The sequence below is a fragment of the Cheilinus undulatus genome, linkage group 23 (genome assembly GCF_018320785.1).
Source record: "Cheilinus undulatus linkage group 23, ASM1832078v1, whole genome shotgun sequence".
Lineage (NCBI taxonomy): Eukaryota > Metazoa > Chordata > Actinopteri > Labriformes > Labridae > Cheilinus > Cheilinus undulatus.
The window spans coordinates 23042257-23059014 of record NC_054887.1 but is presented as its reverse complement, the minus strand read 5'-3'; the positions used below and the strand labels follow the sequence as shown (position 1 = coordinate 23059014).

The following is a 16758-nucleotide window of genomic DNA, read 5'->3' as shown; positions in this document are numbered from 1 at the left end:
CCTATTACATCATACCAAAAGTCAAACATGGTGGTGATACTGTGATGGTCTTTTTTCACCTTAATAAATAAAGTCATTATTTAAAAACTACATTTTGTATTTACTCTGGTTATCTTTGTGCAATATTAAATTTTGTTTGGTGAACTGAAACATTTCAGTGTGACAAATGTGCAAAAAAAGGAATCAGGAAGGGGGAAATGAAACCCACACCCCTCTTATTTTCTTTGTGTTCATCATGTAAGTTAGTTTTGATGACAATTTTTTGCTTTCTGTTACAGTCCTGCCCCTGTGTCCGAAGGTGCCTCCACCATTCACCTCCCCATCAAAGAGTGTCACATCCCAGAAGGCACCAACTGCACCATGTATGGATGGGGGGAAACCAAAAGTACTGCCTTCTTCCACCCACACACCATGTCACTTTAAATTACAACTGTTTCATCGCACCAAACAATGTCTTAAAAATTTACGGTTATGTTTTCTATATCCAGATACAGGAACAGAAGAGACATTAAACTCTGTGACCATGCCTATGGTTGACAACGACATGTGCTCGCAAATCAAAGGGGATGCTGGGGAGAGCCGAATATGTGCCGGTGGCAGGAGGGGAGAAGGCGTATGTGATGTAAGAAACAAAAAAATATTCACATCAAGTAATAATTGAAAGTAGGGCTGCAAGCAGCACTGAAGGGCGCTCACACCCCAGCGCTTGTCGAGCTGTGTAGCAATCGCTAGTGTAAAGCCACCACTGGGTGTTGGAAACCCATGCATTGTTGGTGCAGCACAGCAGAAATGCCATGAAAATCCTCCCAGGAATGTCATTAGATGTTAAATAATGTGCCTGTCGCATTTTATATATGAGGTAGTACTGCTTGTCCACAGTAGGTGGCAATAAAGCAAAATGCTTGCATGTTAAAGTGATCAGGACAGGAATGATTAAGGTCTAAAATTCAAAGAATTCTATGTTAGAGGTGTTACTGGCGTCATACAGTAGGTAGCACTGAAATTAATCTTCAATTATGTGGATGGGAATCTTGATCATACTTGTAAAATTTGAACCATATCAGATGTTTCATGACCAAATTAGGCCAACTTCCTGTGTAACTGGCAAGAAATCAAAATACCATCTGCAGTAAGCCATCCTTTAATAACGGATGTTGTGAACAATTATTGAGGACTTCAGGTGAAAAATTTAAGCTTGATAGGTTCAGCACAGTAAGAGAAATAAACAAATGACCCATTTGTGTCACTTTTGGTTGTCAGGAGAGGGCGCTATGATAAAGAAGGCCTTATTTTGAAATTGAGTTGAAGATGGTGGGCTTCCTGTTGGGATTTGGGTATGGGTTTAAGAGGACTTTTTCAGGTCTGATGATGATCCATGTGCAGACCACAAAATCATAAGCGTAGATTGAAAGGTGTGTGGGGGCTGAATGTTTCATGTTGTTTTGAGGAAAAAAAATCAACACTCAGAGGGGGAAATATTCAACTGACAGGACGGGTTGCTGTGACAACGTAATGCTATTGATGCATGAATGTACTCAGGATCAAAGTGTGATCACCCCTGTGAAGTATGGTGATGACTGACATGAGCACTGTAGAGTTATAAAGAACAAAAACAGTTGGCACACTCTAGATAATAGTGAAAAAAGTTTACTAACTTTGGGCCCTGATTACGACCCTGCCCCATGGTAAAAACTCATAAATCTTACAACTTTAGCTGTCCATCTTGTCTAGAACAAGCACATAAAAACTGGAGACTGTCCAATAAAATCTGTAGGAGGAGAATCTTCTGATGTGACCCCAGTAATGCTGCCCAAAAGAGCTAAAAATGGCCAAAATGTGACCTTTAGCTGTTTGTTGTGCGCTTCCTGTACATGTTCATGGATGATGCCATGTGATTTTTTTTCCATCTTATGTCCACTGATTTTCATGCACGTGGCTCTTACCCAGTCCCCATCTCACATTTTCTTACATTTCTCACAATTTCTCACATTTTTCTGGAACTTTTAAAGGACTGAGGCCCCAAAAACAAGGTGTAAAGGACCGAAATAATAACATCTATGAATGGCTACAATTTAAATAGGGTCCTCACTCCGAGGTCTGTGCTTAGGCCCTGAAATAAAGAAACAAAGGTTTTCATATACATAGTTTTTATTTGAACTACCTTTTACAAAAGAAATATTCCCACTGAGAAAGGTTATCATTGAAGTTTGTAGATTATTGAATAGACTGTGGATCCAGGATTTATTCAAAGCTTTTTTTACTCTTTTGTTCATTTCCTTGATGTTTGATTGCCATATTTGAATTTCTGCACACTGATCTTTTACACATTCTTAGGAGTTTAAACATGAAATATTGTCTTCTTTACTTTCCTGATCTAGAACACAGCATTTGTCAATTTAAGCTTTATGTCTCCCTGATATTTGATTCTTCTCTCTTGCAGAAAGACAATGGCGGTCCATTGGTGTGCCAGGAAGATGACAAAAAAGTCATTGTCGGCGTAAGCATCCAAAGGACGAAATGTGCCTCATCGCAGCCAGCACTTTTTGTCAACGTTGCCTTCTACTCTGAGTGGATATACAAAGTGTTCAGACTTTACCCCAATTAAGAAAGGAACTGATGCTTGACTGTACCACAAAGTGCAAAGAAGGAAGTGGTGGAGGATTTTCCAGAATCCAGAAGAAACGAGGAAAATCACCTTATGGAAAGTGGCCATATTGGGATTTTTTTTCTTTTCCCTGAATTTGTCATTTTACAGAAAGGAAAGAGATTGGAGACTGGAGAAAAGAAGCGGAATATCATCTATTCTTCAAACTTTCCAAATGAAGACGTCCAGGTGTTAAGCCTTTATATAAATTTTTTACAACCAGAGTCTTTGGCACATGCATACTAACAGTATTTTTGACATGTTCAGAATTTCTGAAGCCATGCAAACAGAGACAATAAGAATGACTTTTGTGATTCAGTATTATCTCCTGGAATATACTTGAATATGGACAGAACTCAGTTCTCTGGGGTTGCAAGAAGGGGTCCCTTTTTGTGACTGGGATATCTCTTTTTATGCAATGAGTTCAACTGCAAATTAATTTTTTACCCCTGATGCAAGTGACATGTCTGGGCAACACAAACTTCTGAATCAGGCCTGAATTTTAGGATAGGTATTGCACCGAAAACGATAAATGTGATTTTGCAACTAAATAATTCAACAGTAACTTTGCATCCAGATGTGAAACTGTAATTTTTAAAGCTCCTGTGAGGATGGTTAAACAGAGTGAAATGAATACTGATGCGTCTTTATGAGTAACAACAGCTAGCAAGACCAACAGCAGTTATTTTCAACACCTTCCAAACGCTCCTACATGGTGGTTATATGCCTCTGTGAGGTATACGATTGCTGCACAGTACATAAAGTACAGTGATGGGTCAAGAAGGTACTCCTAAGAAGCTACAATATGGTACAAGTTCACCATGACTGCAGTGACCCTTACCTTCAAAAATGTACAGAGTTCACCCTTAGGTCCAGGAGTAGGTTTGTGCCAAATTTTACAAGAATCCTTGAATGCATTGTTGAAGTTAGGGATGGACATGTGGCCCATAAGCTTTGACCTTCCACTCAGTTAATTCTTGGTCAGAGTGGATGTTTGTGAAAAGCTTGAAGAAAATCCCCTTCAAGCAGTCTTTACATCATCAAGGGGTGAACATAAAGCCCCAACAGATTTTTCCTTACACCTCTGATCCCTGAAATGTAATCCCTCAAAGCTTTTTTGAGATGTGGTCTGCTCAAGCAATGGATGAACATATGGCCCAGTGACCTTAAATCTATGACATATGACATCCATACTTTTGTCCTTGAGTCAGAGTGGACGTTTGCAAAGGTAATGGAAAATCCCTTAAATCATTCTTTAGATATTGCGTTCACAATCATGGGATGGACATGCGGCCCGACCACCTTAACCATTGCCTTTTATCAGTTCATCCTTGTGTCAGAGTTGACGATGCAATATTTGCAGAAAATGCTTTGATTCCTGAAGCAAAGGATACACATGAGGCCAAATGAACTTGTTCTCTGAACCTAAGGTTTTATGGAAATATTTCATTGCATTCACAGGGCAGGGATGAACGTGAGGTTCAATTACCTTGATCTTGACCTGAATATGTTCATTCTTGGGTCAGAATGGGTATTTTTGTATAAGAATTTAACATTCTTGAGATATCTCATAGTCAAGTAAAGAATGAACTTGAGGCTCAGGGATGTTAACCATTGGCCTATTTACCTCAAAATTTAAACAGTTCATCCTTGGGCCAGAGTGGAGGTTTGAGTGAAGTTTGAGGAAAATCCCTCAAAGCTTTCCTGAGATTTCGTTTGATCAAGCAAGGGCTGAATATGAGGCCCAAGGACCTATTGTCTTTCAAACAAGACATTCGTCATTTTATCCTTAAGTTTGCAAGTCAAACAGAAATCCCTCAACAAACCTTAACCACTAAACTTTATCAGTTCATCCTTGAGTCAAAGTCTGAAGAAAATCTTTTCATGCATTCTTGAGATAGCCCATCAAAAGCAAAGGATATCCATGAGGGCAAATGAGCTTTTTCTCTGGCCAGTGATCTCTGAAATCTGGTTGTTTTATAACAAGTCAGAGTTAAAATTTGAGTAAAGTCCCTAAAGGCCTTCTGGAGGCATTGTGTTTATGTAGAGGCAAGGGATTAACATGAGGCCCAGTGGCCTTGTCCCTTAAACCAATCAACACCAATATTTATTTAGTTCATTCTTAAATCAGCGTGGACATTGGTCCAGAATGTTCTTTGGATATTGTGTTGATAAAACTTCCTTAGATGTTCATCCATACAGATGAACAACCAGAAGGCCTTGACCGCCGCTGGCAGGGAGGCATAAAAACTCTTTTTTTATGTAGAGTAGCAAAAAGTTAAGACAAACCATTTTGTCCGTACTCAACATGAACCAAAAGCTCCTCACAGGACCTTTAAAGTCACTCGTAGCTGCACAGACACCAAACTTCCTCCATAAAAGAAAAAGAGGAAAAGAACCACAGCAGACTTTAAAATATAGCCACCAATTTTCCAGCCGTTTAGTATATAAATTTCATTATTGCTTTGTAAGCAAGCTAATTATATGCAGTAACCTGACGACCTTTTCCCCCACTTAGTTATAACTCCTGAATTTCCCCGTGAGAGGGTCTGAGTAGGACTGAGCGGGCTGCTCCACATCTTATGCTAATATTTGCAGCATGAGAGAGAGAAGAGCCATGCCAAATATAACATGGCTATTTGGTCTCCAGTTTGGAGGAAACTTTGGCCCCTGGTGGGCTGTGTGTGGTCAGTAGCAGAATTTTTATACCTTACTTTTGTTTCATGGAAAGTGACTCCTTATGTACAGACTGCAGATTTATAGAGTATTTTTCTGCAGAGCTTTAAAGTTTTATGGGTCTTATAGATCTCGATTATTTTTGTTCTTTTGTGTTGGATCGGTTTCTTTGTGCATCTGATTGTCTTAGATATTTAATGAGACTGTTCGCCTGTAAGTAGTAGTGATATTTATTTTTTTTGACAAGAAGGAGGCATCATCTGAAGGAATCTAGATTCTGTTGTGATATTTAGAGTTTCGTCTTTGTTCTGAGAGAAATTTTGACTAAAATTTAATGACACTGAATGTTGGACTAATAGGTTATAGTCACGTAAACAGAAAATGCAATACTTGTGTACAATAATCCTCTTAAAGCAGGAGCACATGTTGCCGAGTAATAATCCATTCCATCCATTTTCTATAACACTTATCCTGTTTGGGGTCGCAGGAGGCTGGAGCCTTTCCTAGCTGTCATTGGTAAAGAGGCACGGTACAGCCTGGACTGGTCGCCAGTCAATCACAGGGGTCTAAGTAATAATATAGCTGCCAAAACAATGACATTAATTTAATTCACTCAAAAATATTCAAACATGCATACAGAAGCCTTAAAACAGGGGTGTCCAAACTATTGCCAAATGTGGCCTGTGGTCATTTTTTATAGGGCTGCAGCATATTCTAAAAATAAAACTAAATATGGCCCATACTAGAGCATGAAGCTTCTGCTTGACTTTATTCTACTTCCTAGTTTCAGCACAAGGCAGCACTACCATGCTAACTCTGTAAACAAACATTTTGACAACTCAGATTTTATGATGCTGTTTGCACACTGTAAATGGCGAACACGATGCCAACCAAAATAATAATGTCTTGATTTATAATGCCCTGATGGATTATGGCAGCAAATAGCAATACCAATAGCATTCCAGTAGTAGAGCCAGTGGGAACCAGGACCAAGCAGGGCCCCCTGAAATCTCAGAATCCTTCAAAGGATTGTCTGTTTTCCTCGGCAGCCATGTGAGCATACACAAGCATTTATTAACCTACATTATTGCTTTTACCAACATTATTATCTTCAAGGTAAGGTTTATGAAAGAGAGAGAAGTTTTGGACACCCCTGCCTTATCCCGAGATATTAGCGCTGGTTTTCCCTTAATAATGAGGTTATTTTAGTCGTTCTCAAGAACTAGCCCATTTCACTGGAAAACCACCATTATAATCTGGATGCAACAACAATAAGATGCCAGTGTACTTTGCTCAAGTTTATATAGCTTTCAGTTAAATTGACACTATGCATTCTACTCTCAGATCTAAGACAACTCTAAACATCACATGGAAAACAGTGCATAACTTTTGAAGATGGGAATGGTCATGCTTGCAATATTTTTAATGTTGTTATCTACAGATCACAAGTTTCTTTTATTATTTTGAAATCATAAGCTTGCTTTCTCTCAATAACAGGTCAAGTGTTTCTTGTTATACTGTGAAAATGGTGATTTTCTATGAAGAGTGTACAACAAGAAAACGTTTGTTTAGATTTTAGGATGATTTTATAGAATTAGAAAGTAAATGTCTGGTTCATCCAATCACATTTGATTTTCATCTCTAAGACCAAGTGGTATAGGTGTGCATGCACCTCAATGCATGCTTTGATATCCAGTAGCTCAGGCTGCATGTAGAGGTGGTCCATGATGCCCTCCTCCTGAATGATTGGCTACTGACAAGCATTAATGACTGCCCCATCGTTTTTTTTTGGTGACACTTTATTTGAGTGGGCCCTTGTAAGATACAAACTGTATAGTATAGCAGTGGTAATAACCTTGTGATAGGCTTGCAGTTCAACAAGAAATAACACAGAAGTATGGTAATATTAACGAAGTAGCTACCTAGTAATAATGCATTAACTATCAAGTAATTCCTTGTAGAATTGTATTTATTATCTGGTAATTAGGTGGTATTTAACCCCAACCCTTAACCCCTAACCATAACCCCTTACACTAAAATTTAATAGAAATTATTCAGGAAGGACTCACTTTAATTTGGTGGGCCAAATAAACAAACGGAATAATCAAGCAGCTCAAATAGAAATTTATCATATCATTTATAAGAAAATACTTTGTAAAACATCGGCTAATTACCAAAGAATTGCCACTATATTATGTGGGTTGGGGTTAGGGTTAGGGTAAAATACCAACTTATAACAAAAGAATTTCCACAATATAACATGAGTTAGGATTAGGGTTAGAGGGTTAGGGTTAAATACCACCTTATTACCAGAGACTTAGCTCGATATAACTTAGATTGGGTTTAGAAGGTTAGGGTTAGGGTACAATACTTCCTAATAACCAAAGAATTGCCTCAATATTACATGGGTTAGGGTCAGGGGGTGAGGGTTAAATACCGCCTTATTACCAGAGACTTAGCTCGATATAACTTAGATTGGGGTTAGAAGGTTAGGGTTAGGGTAAAATACTTCCTAATAACAAAGGAATTGCTTCAGTATTACATGGGTTAGGATAGAGGGTTAGGGCAAAATACCACCTAATTACCAAAGAATTGCCACAATATTATGTGTGTTAGGGTTAGAAGGTTAGGGTTAGGGTAAAATACATCCTTATAACCAAATAACTGCTACAATATTACTTGGGTTTGGGTTAGAGGGTTAGGGTAAAAAAAACAACAAAAAACTGCCACAATATTACAAGGAATAACTTGATAATACAATATTACTAGGTAAATACTTCCTCAATATTACAGAGGTATTACCTTGTAAAATTTCAGCTTATTACCAGGTAATTACTATCTTATTCATGAGAAATTACTAGAGAATTACCACTTATTTCATACATTTTATTATAAAAGAAATTTTAAAAAGAGGCATTTGGGGCTCACCGGTAGTCGAGTGGTTAAGGCGCGCACCATGTACGCGGGCAGCCCGGGTTCAAGTCAGGCCTGTGGCACGATTTCCCGCATGTCTCTCCCCGCTCTCTTCCCTGTTTCCGAGTCTATCCACTGTCCTCCTCTATCTAATAAAGGCATGAAAAGGCCCAGGAATAAATCTTAAAAAAACAAAAGAGGCATTTGCAAGGACTCTCTGTTTTTAGCAGCTGCTCTAACAACCATTTGTATGAATGCAGTCACCAGTTAGCACAGTCACTAGTTGAACCAATACACCAGGAAAGTTTTGTGTTCTGACCGCCTGTCATCATGTTTTCAGCTTACATCCCACACATAAGGTAGTTTTATATGGTTTGAACTCTCTGGTGCAGTGGTGTCCTCCAGTAACATGCATTATGTCTAGGCAAGTATATTTACAAGAGGGCTCATAACACATGAGCACAAGGTCAAACAGCAAGCATATATCCAGCCTTAGTGGGCTGAGCCGGTCTTTTCAGCTTCAAAGTGGATCTTGATTTGGTACCGTTTGGGTTTTTTATGTCTATAAAACAGCAAAGATTAGAAATAGGAAACCAGCTTTCAAACGGTAGCCAACTCCTGTAGCCTTACTAGGGGTACCTAGCCACGGTAAGCCTGATAGCCACCAAAATGATTTAAGGGCTGCTATTTGCATAAGATGCAGGCTAGTGAGTCCCAAATGCAGGACGTCACTGAAGATGGATTGTTCATGCTAAGTAGAATCAACATGGTGTCCAGATGCCCAAAACAGATCGTTAATGCAAAATGCAAACAGGATCCAAGATCATTGTCCAGATCCTAGAGGATCTAATCTGACATGTCCCATTCTAATCCGCTGTCATGAGGCCGTCTTTATCTGCTGCCCTATTTCTAACAAACATATCAATAAACAGGATTGGTCTGACCTTTTCTTTGGATTATCTTGTCATCTCAAGATAATAAAGTTTCTTTCTGTAAGAAACAGAGTACGTTATTTACTCTAGATCTAGAGACAACAGCATTAAATAAACTATTGCAAGCTTGGTTGATCTTGGCTTCGATACTTCACAATAAAAGACAGACACAAGTATTTGGGGCTTTTTGCCTTGTTTTCACATATCTAGAGACCATAACTGTGGCTTTCATTGTACTTTTTGGACAAATGCAACCATTTAATAACAATGCACATGTTAAACCAAAGGTGAACGTGTATGAGGTAGCAATTTCAACCGAAAAAAAAAATCTAAATAAAAGCAGTTTACATATTCAAATAGGTGAAACCAAATATCACATATACACAACTGCATTGCAAATGTACCAGCTGTGCTTTTATGGCATTTTTACTGTTATTTAATTTGACTTTTATGTACATAGGCACTCTGTAAATGTCAATGTGTAATTTTTGTAAATATTATACCACATTATATGTTTGTATACTGTAAACTTTAACTATAACAGCTGCTATTTGGTGTTTTTTTGTTTTATATCTATGACCATTTCTGAATTCAGTAGCCTTTGTATCATTTATATTTGAATAAACATGTCATGATATTAGTGTTATGCTGGCCTGTCTTGGCTTTTTCTCCTGCACACTTAGAGTCTGTTTACTCTGGTTTTGGCAGTTGACTCATTCTATCAGTCACAGCAGCAGATCCTAATGCATGATAAATGCTCCTAAGTGGCTAAAAGAACAGGAGTCATCCATCCAGTCACAGAGGGAGAGAAATAATAACATGTCTGAGGAAACATTTGCTGACAAATGTGGACACCACTAAGCTTCAGTCAGATACTCTTAGGCTTTTCAGCAGCTCTAAAAGTTTGGGTTGCTCAATATGAGATTAGATATGTTTAATGCTCCAAATGCATGATGGATTTTTGTGTCAAAATATTAAACAGCACAGTTTAGGGAACGGTGAGGAAATATAAACTGCTTTGAGGAAAAGGTGTGAGATAATATCAGGGAAATGTGCTCAAAGCATGAAAAATTAAAGTTCTTGAGTTACTTTAGTAAAAGTATTTTATCTAACATAATGAGATAGATGGAAAAAGCTTCTTTTGTATCTGACCCAGTTGGAGCTTTTAAACCTTGTTTTGAGTTAATAGGCAAAGTATTTATCCCCCTTCTGACTTTATTGTTTCATATTGCATTGTATCTTATTGTACCAAGCTGTGCCACATCTTGTTATATCGTATCATTTCTCGTCGCACCATACCATGCCATATCGTATCGTACCGTATCAAGCTGTATCATACTACGCTGTGCCGTGTCTTATCAGTTTGTATCGTTTTGCATCACATTACATTGTATCATGCTGTACTGTATCGTGTCTTATCATATCCTATTACATTGTATGATGCTGTATCGCACAACATCGTATTGTATCATGCCTAGCCATATTGTATCATTTCAAACTGTATCATATTGCATCGCATCGTATCGCCTTTTAACAAGTTTCTCGACACTGAGGCGCATCGTATTTCTGAACTGTTTGAGTCATATCGTTAGGTATCACTTCATATTGCATCATATCATATTGTTTTGTACCATGCTCACATTGTTTTGCATCACATCACATCGTACCATGCAGTGGTGTATCGTATCCTATGGCAGTGGTTCCCAACCTGGGATTCGGGCACCCCTTGGGGGTTGGGCGCATGGGACCCTGTCTTCTCTGATGTTGTCAAAATTAATTGCACACCTATTTTTTTAAAAACCTAAATTTTACAGTATTATAGTCATATATTTACAGTGAATGAAGCTCTGAATTTCAGGGTTCAAAAATTTGGAAATTTACAAGAAAAAAATTGAAATTTCTAATTTTTAAAAGGCTTAGATTTTGACGTAAAACTCCAAAATGTCACATTTTAAAACCTTAAATTTACAACAGAGTAAAGTAAAAAGAAATACAAGAAAGCTGAAAACAGTGGTTGGATTTTTGACTTTATAGTCTTAAAAAAATCTACATTTTGGTTCAAGTACATTAAAACTTTTAAAGTTTTTTTTCTCGTAATTAGCAACTTTTAAGAATCAAGAATTCTGAGCTTTTTCTTAAAACTTAACAGATCATCTTTATTATACACATTATAATAATGGATCGTTTATACATAAATATTTTGTCAAGAACAAATGTATGTAGGCCTATCATGTTGGGATTTTTTCCCATGAAACAGTTAAAATTGATGTTTAATTTTTCCAAGTGGGTCTTGGATGGGCTTAGCTTTTCTTAGATATGAGTAGGGGACCCCTTAGGAAAAAACACTGGAAACCACTGTCCTATAGCATCATATCATGCTGTATCATACTGCATCGCATTGTATTGTGCTGTGCCATATTGTATCATATCGCATTGAATCATTTCGTAATGCATCACATGGTATAATATTGTATCGCATAGCATGAAGTTTCCAACTCTAAGCTGCAGCCCCATTTCTGACTTTTATCCCTGCCAATTACTAGAACATGTTAATGTTGTTGAGAATGGTTTTATCTTAAAAATTATAATAAAATGTAATGATGATTGACCTTATTTCATTCACTTTTTTGACAAAAATGATAAATAATGGTTAAATAATGGTTAAAAACACCCTCCTTAAATGCTTGAATCCTTTCACATAGTTGTGTGGTTTTTGTGTGGTAGTTTCAGTGAAGTCAGGCCCCTCCGACGGGAATCCCATGATAAATTTTGAGTCAGCCAGATGATTAATGCAGCTGGAGAAAAGAAAAAGAAAGTTCTGCTGCACATATCAGTGTTCACTCTTTATCTACATTCATTTTATTCTAATCTTTTCTGCTTAGCCAAATAGATAATTCCCCATTTTAGTTGTGAAACCATCAGGAGCCTTATGAGGGGCCCCAGAGACTCCACACTACTTTGTATAAAGGTCATCATAACAGGGAAAGGAACACATTTATGTAATGTGTATGTTTGTGTAGTAATTTTAAATACTCAAGTACAAAGATATGGAAGCCTTTTGTGGACATACATCCGTTTCTTTTTTACTTTGCTTTCTGTAAGTTGTGTTTGTTTTCTCCAGACTTTAACTTTTTTATCTTGATATTGCAGGAAATAATGGAAGTGGCATGCTTTTTTATGGGAAAATTGAGTAAAATGGAATGCATGGATAACTGTTGGCTTAGGGCCTCCATAGAACAGTACAAAACCAGAAATATGGAATAACTTGAATTTGAAAAACTCAAGTACAATTATAAGAGCCCCTATGTTTACTTAACTCCTGTTTTCCTGTAATAACACGTACATTTTTGTTGTTTTCTTGAGATATCAACTTAACAACTTGGTTTTTTCATGAGAATTTAATTTCTTGAGATATTTAGAAAATTACTTAAACAGCTTATTACTGGAAAACAACAAGTATTGCCATATGATAATGAATTAAAAAAAAAACCCTGAAATCTCAGGGACCAGAAATGACCCATTATCACAGGCAAAAATAAGAAAATTTAAATGTATGGATGCATCTTAGGGCTTCCGTAGAAATGTATAAGACCAGAAATTTGGTATGACTTTAAGGGATGTTCAGTGCCTTGAATTTTTTTTTTTTTTTTGTACCCATCCCCTGCTTATACTTTTCTATAACCTTTTCTCTGAGTTGCTTGGAGTGTTCTTTTGTCCTCATGGTGTAATGGTAGCAAGGAATACTGATTAACCAGTGACTGGAACTTCCAAACACAGGTGTCTTTATCCTAAAATCACTTGAGACATATTCACAGCACTCAGGTGAGCCACATTTCACTAATTGTGAGAATAGTAGCTGTGTTAACAAGTAAAATAAAACTGTGCCCTTGTCATTTTTTTCTTATCAGGTTTTAGTGGGATAAAAATGCTTTTTTCCATGTAAAGTTAATTTATTTTAAGATACTACTTTTTAAGACCTCAAATAAACAGGTGGAAACTGCATATTAATTATCATGGACAGAGGTGTAAAATAAAAAGCATTTATGCATGACCACTTTGGGCTTCTGTAGAAGTGTAAAAAACCTAAAATCTAGAAGACTTTGAAGCTTAAATGCTCAAGTGTATCTGAAAACTGTACTTCACATTACTCATCATTAAATGTAGCACCCTGCTGGGTAATATCAGTTACACCAAGACTGGCCCTGACTTAAAAAGGTGTAATATTTCTCTCTGGATTGGTGAATCAAAGCTATTTAAAAAGCTAACAGATGATTTACATATGCTAGAGAAATCACAACACAAACGTTTGCTCTGTCATGTGGAGATGTCATTTACCTATTTGGCTCTGTAGGGTGGATTTTTTTGCCAGTAGGCTGCTTCTACGCCTGCTTGGCTGAGCTGTCTGCCTTCTGATCCCAACCTCTCCCCTCCGGTGACCAATTATCGACAAACTCCCGGGCCTTAGTGTCTCCTCGCTGTAGTAAAGGGACATAAAGGAACTCAATGCCTCTGCCCTGTCGCACTCATAAAAAGTGATACCGAGCAGAGCAGATATCGGGTCATGTTTAGACTTTTTGAAGCTATACTTTTATAGCTTTTCCCAGCGGCCTCCACACTGGGAAGAAATGTTGGAAGAGTGCCTTCTTCTTCTTTTGCTCTTAAGCAAACAGAAAGATTGAGACCATAAAAGAGATAACATCCATAATACCGAGTGGTAACCTTAAATGATCCGTGGAGCTATGATTTATGTTACTATCATACTTTATCACTGACCAGGTTTTTAGAGACTTCAGAGGAATTTGGGCGCAAATATCCTTATTTCCTTCTATTGACACCCTTTAAAATCTACACCTGTTCAAGCAGAACTTGTATTTATCACACACTGGCTTATAGGACCATATTTCCTGGAAACCCACATCAAAAACTGATTTCAACCTCTACAAAAATTAATCTACCATCACCTTACAGAGTAATGAGGCAATAAAAACGTAGGCATGCAACTGAAGGCTTCTGAAAAATTTAAAAGACTTTAAAAAAAAGAACTTGAAGTTGAAATACTCAAGCACAGGTGGAAAGAAGTGGACATTTAAGTTTAATTCAATTTTATTATGCTCAATTTTCCTGTAAAAACAAAACAAAACAAAACAAACAACAAAAAAAAAAAGGAAATTTCTGTTGTTTTCTTGAGACTAAGATTAATTATGGCTGAAGAACTGACCTTTAAAGCGAGAACCCTTTTGTAAATGTAAGGTTTTTTTTTTGGTATATACAATGCTAAAATGGGGGGCCTTAAAATGAGATTTGGTTGGGAGACTGGGTAAGAGCTACGTGCATGAAAAATTGTACAGATATGATTCAGGTCTAGACGGAAAAAAAGTCTCTTGGGACCATCCTCTAAAATGTACAGGAACCGCACTATAAACAGCTAAAGATCAAATTTTCATATTTTTGCAAATGGACAAGTTGCACATTTTTCTAAACTCGTCTGAGGGGTTTTATCTGATCAATTCCATATATTTTGTGCTTATTGTATACAAGATGGAGATCAAAAGTTGTAAAAATTTGGAGTTTTTGCCATTTTGTGGAGCCTTAATCAGGGCCTAAAATGTAACTACTTTTTGCCCTTTTTTGTACTTCTTTTTGTACAATGTACCAACACAAATAATTCCATCTTAATATTTAGTGCTCCTGTCAATCCTCGCCAAACTTCACAGGGATGATCACACCTTAATCCTCAATACATACTTGCATCAAAATCATTACTTAAAAAAAAACAACAAAAAAACTTCAAGTTGAAATACTCAAGTACAGGTATAGGGAGGCCCCCAGTGGACATGGATCTAAACATTAGATTTAATTCCATTTTATTACACTCAATTTTCCTGTAAAACAATTTGAAATTTCTGTTGTTTTCAAATGAATACGATGAATTAGAGCCTAAGCGCTGACCTTTAGATCGAGGACCCGATTGTAATTGTAAGGGCTGGTTTTATTTCGGCAAATACATCGCTAATATGGGGGGCCTTAAAATGTAGAAATCAGTTGGGAGACCAGTAAGAGCTACATGCATAAAAATTAGTTCATATATATGTAAGGTCTAGATGAGAAAAAAAGTCTCTTGGGACCATCCTCTAAGATGTACAGGAACCACTACAAACAGCTTAAGATAAAATTTTCATGTTTTTCGCCGATGGACAGGTCGCACATTTTAGTACATTTTTTGCACATTTTAACTTGTCTGAGGGGTTTGATCACCTCCATACATTGTGTGCTTATTGTAGACAAGATGGAGATCAAAAGTTGTGAAAATCTTGAGTTTTTGCCATTGTGTGGGGCTGTAATCATGGTCTAAAATGTAACAACTTTTGAGCACTTTTTTGTACTTCTTTTTGTACAATGTACCAACACAAATAATTTCAATTTACTTCCAGTGCTCCTGTCAATCTGCGCCAAACTTCACAGGGTTGATCACACCTTAATCCTGAATACATCAAAATCATTACTTTGTCATAGCACCTCCTCCCACCAAATGAAAATCTCTTTCTCTTATTATTGATTTTTTCCTCAAAGATATGCAGCCCCTGCACACCATTCAACCTAGGCTTAAGAGTTTGAGTCAGCATATGGATCATCATTAGTCCTACAAAAAACCCTCTTGGACCCATACCTAAATCCCGACAGGAAGTCCACCAACTTCAACTCAGTTTCAAAATAAGGCCTTTTTTGATGCTGCCAAATAACTTTAACCTGTCGCAACTATAGTAGCCATTATTCCGTGGTCTACCACGGTTTCTGGCAAGACAACAGTACCACACTGAACACGCCAACATGCAAACATTTCATCATAGCGCCCCCTACTGGCAATAGGAAGTTACAAAATAAGTTGGTTTTTCACTTCTCTTACTGTATTAAACATTTCAAGCTCTGATTTTCAAATAGATCTGTATAACACTGAAATGTTTCATAAAACGACACCTTGGTGGCAATGGCGACCATTCTGATATCTTGCTGTTTCACACAGGAAGTAGGTGTAACTCTCATATGAAACATCTGATTGGTCTCAAATCTCATGTGTATGATCAGGGTCTGTTCCTACACAATCAAATGTTAATTTCCAAAGATCAATAAAATACAAAAATGTATTTTCCGCTTTGGGCTTCCTTATATTTCAAATGTCAGTATTATGATTTTTATTTGGTCTGTATTTCACAGCTATATCTAAATTAACATAACACATTCAAAAAGGAAACCCTTTTAAAATTATATATGCAGAAATCCATGACAGAAAAGTTTCACTTTCTGGTTAGATGATGATCCCCATACAATATTGAATTTTGGGTAAAAACAAGTCGATTTTTAAAGAGAATTTTAAAATAATTAAATATTAAGAATTCAAGATCTAGTAAGTAACCCAAATCTACAAGTTTTTATCAGAAAATAACATAAACAAAATATGCGGACATATGTCCACTCAGGGCTTCCGTACAAATGTAGAAGGACAAAAATTAAAAACACTCTGTAATCATGTCTGTCCAGCTTAAATACTGGAGATATCTATGCAGGTCTGAATGAAGGAGAAGATGTGAATAAAAC

The 16758-nt window shown here is 37.1% G+C and overlaps 1 protein-coding gene across 1 annotated transcript in view; it reads left to right on the top strand.

Annotated features, from left to right (window-relative positions):
* hgfa (hepatocyte growth factor a) overlaps positions 1 to 8227 on the top strand; it is a 39036-nt gene extending 30809 nt beyond the window's left edge. The window contains exons 16-18 of the mRNA XM_041780291.1: positions 279 to 385; positions 489 to 622; positions 2441 to 8227. Coding sequence (XP_041636225.1) covers positions 279 to 385; positions 489 to 622; positions 2441 to 2605 — 406 coding nt within the window. The 3' untranslated portion in view covers positions 2606 to 8227. The remainder of the gene's footprint in view (positions 1 to 278; positions 386 to 488; positions 623 to 2440) is intronic.
* The last annotated feature ends 8531 nt before the right edge of the window (positions 8228 to 16758 follow it).